This window comes from Procambarus clarkii, chromosome 94 (genome assembly GCF_040958095.1).
Source record: "Procambarus clarkii isolate CNS0578487 chromosome 94, FALCON_Pclarkii_2.0, whole genome shotgun sequence".
NCBI lineage: Eukaryota > Metazoa > Arthropoda > Malacostraca > Decapoda > Cambaridae > Procambarus > Procambarus clarkii.
The window spans coordinates 2,176,296-2,188,890 of record NC_091243.1 but is presented as its reverse complement, the minus strand read 5'-3'; the positions used below and the strand labels follow the sequence as shown (position 1 = coordinate 2,188,890).

Genomic DNA, 12,595 nt, shown 5'->3' with positions numbered 1-12,595 from the left:
CAGCAAGAGACACTGGAGCCAGCAAGGAGACACTGGAGCCAGCAAGAGACACTGGAGCCAGCAAGAGACACTGGAGCCAGCAAGAGACACTGGAGCCAGCAAGAGACACTGGAGCCAGCAAGAGACACTGGAGCCAGCAAGAGACACTGGAGCCAGCAAGAGACACTGGAGCCAGCAAGAGACACTGAAGCCAGCAGAGACATAGGAGCCAGCAAGGAGACACTGGAGGCCAGCAGGAGACACAGGAGCCAGCAAGTAGACCACAGGAGCCAGCAGGAGACCCACATGGAGCCGAGGCAAGAGACACTGGAGCCAGCAAGAGACGACTGGAGCAGCAATAGACACTGGAGCCAGCACAGAGAACACTGGAGCCAGCCAAAGAGACACTGGAGCCAGCAAGAGACACTGGAGCCAGCAAGAGACACTTGAGCCAGCAAGAGACACATGGAGCCAGCAGAGACACATGGAGCCAGCAATGAGACACATGGAAGCCAGCAAGAGAACACTGGAGGCCAGCAAGAGACACTGGAGCCAGCAAGAGACAGCTGAGGCGCAGCAAGAGACAACTGGAGCCAGCAAGAGGACACTAGGAGCCAGCAAGAGACAGCGGGAGCCAAGCAAAGAGACATTGGAGCCAGCAGAGACACGGAGCCAGAAGGAGACACATGGAGGCCAGCAAGAGACACTGGAGCCAGCAAGAGACCTGAGCCAGCAAGAGACACTGGAGCCAGCAAGAGACGCTGGAGCCAGCAAGAGACCGCTGGATCCAGCAAGAGACCAGGGAAGCCAGCAGAGACACATGGAGCAGCAAGTTAGACACTGGCAGCCAGCCAAGGAACACTGGAGCCAGCAAGAAGACACTGGAAGCCAGCAAAGAGACAGCTGGAGCCAGCAAGAGACACTGGAGCCAGCTAAGAGACACTGGAGCCAGCAAGAGGACCGACTGGGAGCCAGCAAGAGACACTGGAAGCCAGCAGAGAGCACATGGAGCCAGCAAGGAAGACACCTGGAGCCAGCAGAGGAGACACTGGAGCCAGCAAGAGACACTGGAGCCAGCAAGAGACACTGGAGCCAGCAAGAGACCCTGGAGCCAGCAAGAGACACTGGAGCCAGCAAGAGTAGCACTGGAGCCAGCAAGAGACACTGGAGCCAGCAAGAGACACTGGAGCCAGCAAGAGACACTGGAGCCAGCAAGAGGACACTGGAGCCAGCAAGAGACACTGGAGGCCAGCAAGATACACTGGAGCAGCAAGAGACACTGGAGCCAGCAGGAGACCATGGAGCCACAAGAGACACTGGAACCAGCAAGAGACACTGGAACCAGCAAGAGACACTGGAGCCAGCAAGAGACACTGGAGCCAGCAAGAGACACTGGAGCCAGCAAGAGACACCGGAGCCAGCAAGAGACACTGGAGCCAGCAAGAGACACCGGAGCCAGCAAGAGACACTGGAGCCAGCAAGAGACACAGGAGCCAGCAAGAGACAGCTGGAGCCAGCAAGAGACGCTGGAGCCAGCAAGAGACACTGGAGCCAGCAGGAGACACAGGAGCTAGCAGGAGACACAGGAGCCAGCAGGAGACACTGGAGCCAAGCAAGAGACGCTGGAGCCAGCAAGAGACGCTGGAGCCAGCAAGAGACACTGGAGCCAGCAAGAGACACTGGGAGCCAGCAAGAGACACTGGAGCCAGCAAGAGACACTGGAGCCAGCAAGAGACACTGGAGCCAGCAAGAGACACTGGAGCCAGCAAGAGACACTGGAGCCAGCAGGAGACACGGAGCCAGCAAGGAGACACAGGAGCCAGCAGGAGACACAGGAGCCAGCAGGGAGACACTGGAGCCAGCCAGAGACACTGGAGCCAGCAAGAGACACTGGAGCCAGGCAAGAGACACTGAGCCAGCAAGAGACACTGGAGCCAGCAAGAGAGACACTGGGAGCCAGCAAGAGACACTGGAGGCCAGCAGAGAGACACTGAGCCAGCAGGAGACACAGGAGCCAGCAGGAGACACAGGGAGCCAGCAGGAGACACAGGAGCCAGCAAGAGACACTGGAGGCAGCAAGAGACACTGGAGCCAGCAAGATACCACTGGAGCCAGCAAGAGACACTGGAGCCAGCAAGATACACTGGAGCCAGCAAGAGACACTGGAGCCAGCAAGAGACACTGGAGCCAGCAAGAGACACAGGAGCCAGCAAGAGACATTGGAGCCAGCAAGAGACACTGGAGCCAGCAAGAGACACTGGAGCCAGCAAGAGACACTGGAGCCAGCAAGAGACACTGGAGCCAGCAAGAGACACTGGAGCCAGCAAGAGACACTGGAGCCAGCAAGAGACACTGGAGCCAGTAAGAGACACTGGAGCCAGCAAGAGACACTGGAGCCAGCAAGAGACACTGGAGCCAGCAAGAGACACTGGAGCCAGCAAGAGACACTGGAACCAGCAAAGAGACACTGGAGCCAGCAAGAGACACTGGAGCCAGCAAGAGACACTGGAGCCAGCAAGAGACACTGGAGCCAGCAAGAGACACTGCAGCCAGCAAGAGACACTGGAGCCAGCAAGAGACACTGGAGCCAGCAAGAGACACTGGAGCCAGCAAGAGACACTGGAGCCAGCAAGAGACACTGGAGCCAGCAAGAGACACTGGAGCCAGCAAGAGTCACTGGAGCCAGCAAGAGACACTGGAGCCAGCAAGAGACACTGGAGCCAGCAAGAGACACTGGAGCCAGCAAAGAGACACTGAGCCAGCAATAGACACTGGAGCCAGCAGAGACACTGGAGGCCAGCAGGATACACTGGAGGCAGCAGGATACACGGAGCAGCCAAGAGACACAGGGAGCCAGCAAGAGACACTGGAGACAGCAGGAGAACACTGGAGGAGCCACAGAGACACTGAGCCAGCAAGAGACAGCTGGAGCCAGCAAGAGACACTGGAGGCCAGCAAGAGACACCGGAGCCAGCAAGAGACGCTGGAGCCAGCAAGAGACGCCGGAGCCAGCAAGAGACCTGGGAGCCAGCAAGAGACACGGAGCCAGCAAGAGACGCTGGAGCCGAGCAGAGACACTGGAGCCAGCAAGTGACACTGGAGCCAGCAAGGAGACACAGGAGCCAGCAAGAGACACGGAGCCAGCAAGAGACACTGGAGCCAGCAAGAGACACTGGAGCCAGCAAGAGACACTGGAGCCAGCAAGAGACACTGGAGCCAGCAAGAGACACTGGAGCCAGCAAGAGACACTGGAGCCAGCAAGAGACACTGGAGCCAGCAAGAGACACTGGAGCCAGCAAGAGACACTGGAGCCAGCAAGAGACACTGGAAGCCAGCAAAGAGACACTGGAGCCAGCAAGAGACACTGGAGCCAGCAAGGGACACTGGAGCAGCAGAGACACTGGAGGCAGCAAGATACACTGTAGCCAGCAGGGAGACACAGGAGCCAGCAAGAGACACTGGAAACAGCAAGAGAACACTGGAACCAGCAAGAGACACTGGAGCCTAGCAAGAGATACACTGGAGCCAGCAAGAGACACTGGAGCCAGCAAGAGACACCTGGAGCCAGCAAGAGACACTGGAGCCAGCAAGAGGACGACTGGAGCCAGCAAGAGACACATGGAGCCAGCAAGAGACAGCTGGAGCCAGCAAGAGACAGCTGAGGCCAGCAAGAGACAGCTGGAGCCAGCAGAGGACAGCTGGAGCCAGCAGGAGACACAGGAGCCAGCAAGGAGGACGCTGGAGCCAAGCAAGAGACAGCTGGAGCCAGCAAGAGACGCTGAGCCAGCAAGAGACGCTGGAGCCAGCAAGAGACGCTGGAGCCAGCAGAGACGCTGGAGCCAGCAAGAGACGCTGGAGCCAGCAAGAGACGCTGGAGCCAGCAAGAGACACTGGAGCCAGCAAGAGACACTGGAGCCAGCAAGAGACACTGGAGCCAGCAAGAGACACTGGAGCCAGCAAGAGACACTGGAGCCAGCAAGAGACACTGGAGCCAGCAAGAGACACTGGAGCCAGCAAGAGACACTGGAGCCAGCAAGAGACACCTGGAGCCAGCAAGAGACACTGGAGCCAGCAAGAGACACCGGAGCCAGCAAGAGACACTGGAGCCAGCAAGAGACACCGGAGCCAGCAAGAGACACTGGAGCCAGCAAGAGACACCGGAGCCAGCAAGAGACACTGGAGCCAGCAAGAGACACTGGAGCCAGCAAGAGACGCTGGAGGCCAGCAGGAGACACTGGAGCCAGCAGGAGACACAGGAGCCAGCAGGAGACACTGGAGCCAGCAGGAGACACAGGAGCCAGCAAGAGACGCTGGAGCCAGCAAGAGACACTGGAGCCAGCAGGAGACACAGGAGCCAGCAAGGAGACACAGGAGCCAGCAGAGACACTGAGCCAGCAGGAGACACGGAGCCAGCAAGAGACACTGGAGCCAGCAAGAGACACTGGAGCCAGCAAGAGACACGGAGCCAGCAAGAGACACTGGAGCCAGCAAGAGACACTGGAGCCAGCAGGAGAAACAGGAGCCAGCAGGAGACACAGGAGCCAGCAAGGAGACACAGGAGCCAGCAGAGACACTGGAGGCAGCAAGAGACACTGGAGCAGCAAGATACACTGGAGCCAGCAAGAGACACTGGAGCCAGCAAGAGACACGGAGCCAGCAAGAGACACTGGAGCCAGCAAGAGACACTGGAGCCCAGCAAGAGAAACTGGAGCCAGCAAGAGACACTGGAGCCAGCAAGAGACACTGGAGCCAGCAAGAGACACTGGAGCCAGCAAGAGACACTGGAGCCAGCAAGAGACACTGGAGCCAGCAAGAGACACTGGAGCCAGCAAGAGACACTGGAGCCAGCAAGAGACACTGGAGCCAGCAAGAGACACTGGAGCCAGCAAGAGACACTGGAGCCAGCAAGAGACACTGGAGCCAGCAAGAGACACTGGAGCCAGCAAGAGACACTGGAGCCAGCAAGAGACACTGGAGCCAGCAAGAGACACTGGAGCCAGCAAGAGACACTGGAGCCAGCAAGAGACACTGGAGCCAGCAAGAGACGCTGGAGCCAGCAAGAGACGCTGGAGCCAGCAAGAGACACTGGAGCCAGCAGGAGACACAGGAGGCAGCAGGAGACACTGGAGCCAGCAAGAGACACTGGAGCCAGCAAGAGACACTGGAGCCAGCAAGAGACGCTGGAGCCAGCAAGAGACGCTGGAGCCAGCAAGAGACGCTGGAGCCAGCAAGAGACACTGGAGCCAGCAAGAGACACTGGAGCCAGCAAGAGACACTGGAGCCAGCAAGAGACACTGGAGCCAGCAAGAGACACTGGAGCCAGCAGGAGACACTGAAGCCAGCAGGAGACATAGGAGCCAGCAGGAGACACAGGAGCCAACAGGAGACACAGGAGCCAGCAGGAGACACAGGAGCCAGCAGGAGACACAGGAGCCAGCAAGAGACACTGGAGGCAGCAAGAGACACTGGAGCCAGCAAGATACACTGGAGCCAGCAAGAGACACTGGAGCCAGCAAGAGACACTGGAGCCAGTAAGAGACACTGGAGCCAGCAAGAGACACTGGAGCCAGCAAGAGACACTGCAGCCAGCAAGAGACACTGGAGCCAGCAAGAGACACTGGAACCAGCAAAGAGACACTGGAGCCAGCAAGAGACACTGGAGCCAGCAAGAGACACTGGAGCCAGCAAGAGACACTGGAGCCAGCAAGAGACACTGCAGCCAGCAAGAGACACTGGAGCCAGCAAGAGACACTGGAGCCAGCAAGAGACACTGGAGCCAGCAAGAGACACTGGAGCCAGCAAGAGACACTGGAGCCAGCAAGAGACACTGGAGCCAGCAAGAGTCACTGGAGCCAGCAAGAGACACTGGAGCCAGCAAGAGACACTGGAGCCAGCAAGAGACACTGGAGCCAGCAAGAGACACTGGAGCCAGCAAGAGACACTGGAGCCAGCAAGAGACACTGGAGGCAGCAAGATACACTGGAGGCAGCAAGATACACTGGAGCCAGCAGGAGACACAGGAGCCAGCAAGAGACACTGGAACCAGCAAGAGACACTGGAACCATCAAGAGACACTGGAGCCAGCAAGAGACACTGGAGCCAGCAAGAGACACTGGAGCCAGCAAGAGACACCGGAGCCAGCAAGAGACACTGGAGCCAGCAAGAGACACCGGAGCCAGCAAGAGACACTGGAGCCAGCAAGAGACACAGGAGCCAGCAAGAGACGCTGGAGCCAGCAAGAGACGCTGGAGCCAGCAAGAGACACTGGAGCCAGCAGGAGACACAGGAGCTAGCAGGAGACACAGGAGCCAGCAGGAGACACTGGAGCCAGCAAGAGACGCTGGAGCCAGCAAGAGACGCTGGAGCCAGCAAGAGACACTGGAGCCAGCAAGAGACACTTGAGCCAGCAAGAGACACTGGAGCCAGCAAGAGACACTGGAGCCAGCAAGAGACACTGGAGCCAGCAAGAGACACTGGAGCCAGCAAGAGACACTGGAGCCAGCAGGAGACACAGGAGCCAGCAGGAGACACAGGAGCCAGCAGGAGACACAGGAGCCAGCAGGAGACACTGGAGCCAGCCAGAGACACTGGAGCCAGCAAGAGACACTGGAGCCAGCAAGAGACACTGGAGCCAGCAAGAGACACTGGAGCCAGCAAGAGACACTGGAGCCAGCAAGAGACACTGGAGCCAGCAAGAGACACTGGAGCCAGCAGGAGACACAGGAGCCAGCAGGAGACACAGGAGCCAGCAGGAGACACAGGAGCCAGCAAGAGACACTGGAGGCAGCAAGAGACACTGGAGCCAGCAAGATACACTGGAGCCAGCAAGAGACACTGGAGCCAGCAAGATACACTGGAGCCAGCAAGAGACACTGGAGCCAGCAAGAGACACTGGAGCCAGCAAGAGACACAGGAGCCAGCAAGAGACATTGGAGCCAGCAAGAGACACTGGAGCCAGCAAGAGACACTGGAGCCAGCAAGAGACACTGGAGCCAGCAAGAGACACTGGAGCCAGCAAGAGACACTGAGCCAGCAAGAGACACTGGAGCCAGCAAGAGACACTGGAGCCAGTAAGAGACACTGGAGCCAGCAAGGAGACACTGGAGCCAGCAAGAGACACTGGAGCCAGCAAGAGACAACTGGAGCCAGCAAGAGACACTGGAACCAGCAAAGAGACACTGGAGCCAGCAAGAGACACTGGAGCCAGCAAGAGACACTGGAGCCAGCAAGAGACACTGGAGCCAGCAAAGAGACACTGCAGCCAGCAAGAGACACTGGAGCCAGCAAGAGACACTGGAGCCAGCAAGAGACACTGGAGCCAGCAAGAGACACTGGAGCCAGCAAGAGACACTGGAGCCAGCAAGAGACACTGGAGCCAGCAAGAGTCACTGGAGCCAGCAAGAGACACTGGAGCCAGCAAGAGACACTGGAGCCAGCAAGAGACACTGGAGCCAGCAAGAGACACTGGAGCCAGCAAGAGACACTGGAGCCAGCAAGAGACACTGGAGGCAGCAAGATACACTGGAGGCAGCAAGATACACTGGAGCCAGCAGGAGACACAGGAGCCAGCAAGAGACACTGGAACCAGCAAGAGACACTGGAACCAGCAAGAGACACTGGAGCCAGCAAGAGACACTGGAGCCAGCAAGAGACACTGGAGCCAGCAAGAGACACCGGAGCCAGCAAGAGACACTGGAGCCAGCAAGAGACACCGGAGCCAGCAAGAGACACTGGAGCCAGCAAGAGACACAGGAGCCAGCAAGAGACACTGGAGCCAGCAAGAGACGCTGGAGCCAGCAAGTGACACTGGAGCCAGCAGGAGACACAGGAGCCAGCAGGAGACACAGGAGCCAGCAGGAGACACTGGAGCCAGCAAGAGACGCTGGAGCCAGCAAGAGACGCTGGAGCCAGCAAGAGACACTGGAGCCAGCAAGAGACACTGGAGCCAGCAAGAGACACTGGAGCCAGCAAGAGACACTGGAGCCAGCAAGAGACACTGGAGCCAGCAAGAGACACTGGAGCCAGCAAGAGACACTGAAGCCAGCAAGAGACACTGGAGCCAGCAAGAAACACTGGAGCCAGCAAGAGACACTGGAGCCAGCAAGATACACTGGAGGCAGCAAGATACACTGTAGCCAGCAGGAGACACAGGAGCCAGCAAGAGACACTGGAACCAGCAAGAGACACTGGAACCAGCAAGAGACACTGGAGCTAGCAAGAGACACTGGAGCCAGCAAGAGACACTGGAGCCAGCAAGAGACACTGGAGCCAGCAAGAGACACTGGAGCCAGCAAGAGACACTGGAGCCAGCAAGAGACACTGGAGCCAGCAAGATACACTGGAGGCAGCAAGATACACTGGAGCCAGCAGGAGACACAGGAGCCAGCAAGAGACACTGGAACCAGCAAGAGACACTGGAACCAGCAAGAGACACTGGAGCCAGCAAGAGACACTGGAGCCAGCAAGAGACACTGGAGCCAGCAAGAGACACTGGAGCCAGCAAGAGACACTGGAGCCAGCAAGAGACACTGGAGCCAGCAAGAGACACTGGAGCCAGCAAGAGACACTGGAGCCAGCAAGATACACTGGAGCCAGCAAGATACACTGGAGGCAGCAAGATACACTGGAGCCAGCAGGAGACACAGGAGCCAGCAAGAGACACTGGAACCAGCAAGAGACACTGGAACCAGCAAGAGACACTGGAGCCAGCAAGAGACACTGGAACCAGCAAGAGACACTGGAGCCAGCAAGAGACACTGGAGGCAGCAAGAGACACTGGAGCCAGCAAGAGACACTGGAGCCAGCAAGAGACACTGGAGCCAGCAAGAGACACTGGAGCCAGCAAGAGACACTGGAGCCAGCAAGAGACACTGGAGCCAGCAAGAGACACTGGAACCAGCAAGAGACACTGGAACCAGCAAGAGACACTGGAGGCAGCAAGAGACACTGGAGGCAGCAAAAAGACACTGGAGGCAGCAAGAGACACTGGAGGCAGCAAAAAGACACTGGAGCCAGCAAGAGACACTGGAGCCAGCAAGAGACACTGGAGCCAGCAAGAGACATCGGAGGCAGCAAAGAGACACTGGAACCAGCAAGAGACACTGGAGGCAGCAAAAAGACACTGGAGGCAGCAAAGAGACACTGGAGCCAGCAAGAGACACTGGAGCCAGCAAGATACACTGGAGCCAGCAAGAGACACTGGAACCAGCAAGAGACACTGGAGCCAGCAAGAGACACTGGAGGCAGCAAAGAGACACTGGAACCAGCAAGAGACACTGGAGGCAGCAAAAAGACACTGGAGGCAGCAAAGAGACACTGGAGCCAGCAAGAGACACTGGAGCCAGCAAGAGACACTGGAACCAGCAAGAGACACTGGAGCCAACATGAGACACTGGAACCAGCAAGAGACACTGGAGCCAGCAAGAGACACTGGAGCCAGCAAGAGACACTGGAGCCAGCAAGAGACACTGGAGCCAGCAAGAGACACTGGAGCCAACATGAGACACTGAAGCCAGCAAGAGATACTGGAGCCAGCAAGAGACACGAGCCAGAAAGAGACACTGGAGCCAGCAAGAGACGCTGGAGCCAGCAAGAGACACTGGAGCCAGCAAGAGACGCTAGAGCCAGCAAGAGACACTGGAGCCAGCAAGAGACGCTGGAGCCAGCAAGAGACACTGGAGCCAGCAAGAGACTGGAGCCAGCAAGAGACACTGGAGCCAGCAAGAGACACTGGAGCCAGCAAGAGACACTGGAGCCAGCAAGAGACACTGGAGACACTGGAGCCAGCAAGAGACACTGGAGACACTGGAGCCAGCAAGAGACACTGGAGACACTGGAGCCAGCAAGAGACACTGGAGCCAGCAAGAGACACTGGAGCCAGCAAGAGACACTGGAGACACTGGAGCCAGCAAGAGACACTGGAGACACTGGAGCCAGCAAGAGACACTGGAGCCAGCAAGAGACACTGGAGCCAGCAAGAGACACTGGAGACACTGGAGCCAGCAAGAGACACTGGAGACACTGGAGCCAGCAAGAGACACTGGAGCCAGCAAGAGACTGGCAGTTGCAGTGAATGACCGGGTGATATATCTTGAGGCCCGCGTTCTGCCACTGTTATATGTGTCTGCTAGTGTCCCTGCTGGCTGGTCTCACACTGCTGCTGGTTCCCCTGAATGTTAGCGAGTGACTGTTACTGGCGCCATGCTCGCTTGAGACAGAATGTTTTTATTTGTTGGCCCGCTGCTTTCTACAGTCGGACTGGTGACAATTACTGCAGGCCCTCGACACATGCTGACAGTTACTGCAGGCCCTCGACACATGCTGACAGTTACTGCAGGCCCTCGACACAGGCTGACAGTTACTGCAGGCCCACAACACAGCCTGACAGTTACTGCAGGCCCTCGACACATGCTGACAGTTACTGTAGGCCCTCGACACAGCCTGACAGTTACTGCAGGCCCTCGACACATGCTGACAGTTACTGCAGGCCCTCGACACAGGCTGACAGTTACTGTAGGCCCTCGACACAGCCTGACAGTTACTGCAGGCCCTTGACACAGCCTGACAGTTACTGCAGGCCCTCAACACAGCCTGACAGTTACTGCAGGCCCTCGACACAGGCTGACAGTTACTGTAGGCCCTCGACACAGCCTGACAGTTACTGCAGGCCCTCGACACAGGCTGACAGTTACTGTAGGCCCTTGACACAGCCTGACAGTTACTGCAGGCCCTCGACACAGCCTGACAGTTACTGTAGGCCCTTGACACAGCCTGACAGTTACTGCAGGCCCTCAACACAGCCTGACAGTTACTGCAGGCCCTCGACACAGGCTGACAGTTACTGCAGGCCCTCGAAACAGGCTGACAGTTACTGCAGGCCCTCAACACAGCCTGACAGTTACTGCAGGCCCTCAACACAGCCTGACAGTTACTGCAGGCCCTCGACACAGGCTGACAGTTACTGTAGGCCCTTGACACAGCCTGACAGTTACTGCAGGCCCTCGACACAGCCTGACAGTTACTGTAGGCCCTTGACACAGCCTGACAGTTACTGCAGGCCCTCAACACAGCCTGACAGTTACTGCAGGCCCTCGACACAGGCTGACAGTTACTGTAGGCCCTTGACACAGCCTGACAGTTACTGCAGGCCCTCGACACAGCCTGACAGTTACTGTAGGCCCTTGACACAGCCTGACAGTTACTGCAGGCCCTCAACACAGCCTGACAGTTACTGCAGGCCCTCGACACAGCCTGACAGTTACTGCAGGCCCTCGACACAGCCTGACAGTTACTGCAGGCCCTCGACACAGGCTGACAGTTACTGCAGGCCCTCGACACAGCCTGACAGTTACTGCAGGCCCTCAACACAGCCTGACAGTTACTGCAGGCCCTCGACACAGCCTGACAGTTACTGCAGGCCCTCGACACAGCCTGACAGTTACTGCAGGCCCTCGACACAGCCTGACAGTTACTGCAGGTCCTCGACACAGGCTGACAGTTACTGCAGGCCCTCGACACAGCCTGACAGTTACTGCAGGCCCTCGACACAGCCTGACAGTTACTGCAGGCCCTCGACACATGCTGACAGTTACTGCAGGCCCTCAACACAGCCTGACAGTTACTGCAGGCCCTCGACACATGCTGATAGTTACTGCAGGCCCTCGACACAGCCTGACAGTTACTGCAGGCCCTCAACACAGCCAGACAGTTACTGCAGGCCCTCGACACATGCTGACAGTTACTGCAGGCCCTCAACACAGCCTGACAGTTACTGCAGGCCCTCGACACAGCCTGACAGTTACTGCAGGCCCTCGACACAGCCTGACAGTTACTGCAGGCCCTCAACACAGCCAGACAGTTATTGCAGGCCCTTGTTCTTTTGAAATATATTTTAATCATTTCCTCTGTTTCCACCTCGTCAATCCGTCTAAGTATTTTATATGTCTGTATCATGCCTCCTCTCTCTCTCCTCCTTTCTAACGTCGTCCGGTTTAGTTCCTTCAGTCAGCCTTCGTACCTAATCCCTTGCAGCTCTCGATTAAGACACTCGCCTGGCGTTTCGCGAGCGCTTTGTCCTGGGTTCGGATCCTGGTCGGGGAGGATTTACTGGGGGTCAATACTTAACTGTAGCCTCTGTTTACGCAACACTAAAATGGGTACCTAGTTGTTAAACGATTTTGCGGGGTCGTATTCTGGAGAACATAGTATTAAGGACTTGCCTGAAACGCTACGTGTACTAGTGGCTGTATAAGAATGTAATAACTCTTGTATATATGTATTACGACATATATCTACCTTAGTTGTAACTCAAATGAAAAAATAATGAACTCATACGTAATAAAATGCATAGCTCTATCATTTCATAAGAAAAAAATAGAAAAATATATGAATTCAAGAAATCTTGGCTTATTTGGCTTGGCTCAAAGACTTTAGTTTATACACACACAACTATAACTGACCAGAGTTTAAAACAGCTTCGATTTTATACCTGCATTTGGGCGAGGTGATATGTTACAACAGTTTTGGATGAGGTGAAAACAAACTTTCAACACAAGACATTACACGAAATAATGGGTATAATATTTTGTAAGTTAAAGGGAAGAATGGAAGTAAGTGC

At 56.7% G+C, this 12,595-nt stretch overlaps 2 protein-coding genes across 2 annotated transcripts; one reads left to right on the top strand and one right to left on the bottom strand.

Annotated features, from left to right (window-relative positions):
* The first annotated feature begins 463 nt into the window (after nucleotides 1-463).
* Nucleotides 464-9,488, top strand: LOC138359960 (thioredoxin domain-containing protein 3 homolog). The gene is made up of 2 exons (XM_069319836.1): nucleotides 464-1,093; nucleotides 8,898-9,488. Exons 1-2 carry the CDS (start codon nucleotides 464-466, stop codon nucleotides 9,486-9,488), a joined length of 1,221 nt encoding a protein of 406 aa, XP_069175937.1.
* Nucleotides 9,489-10,203: 715 nt separating this feature from the next.
* LOC138359959 (keratin-associated protein 10-4-like) lies at nucleotides 10,204-11,931 on the bottom strand. Its single transcript, XM_069319835.1, has one exon. The coding sequence runs from the start codon at nucleotides 11,929-11,931 to the stop codon at nucleotides 10,204-10,206; it is 1,728 nt and encodes a 575-aa protein (XP_069175936.1).
* Between the last annotated feature and the right edge of the window lie 664 nt (nucleotides 11,932-12,595).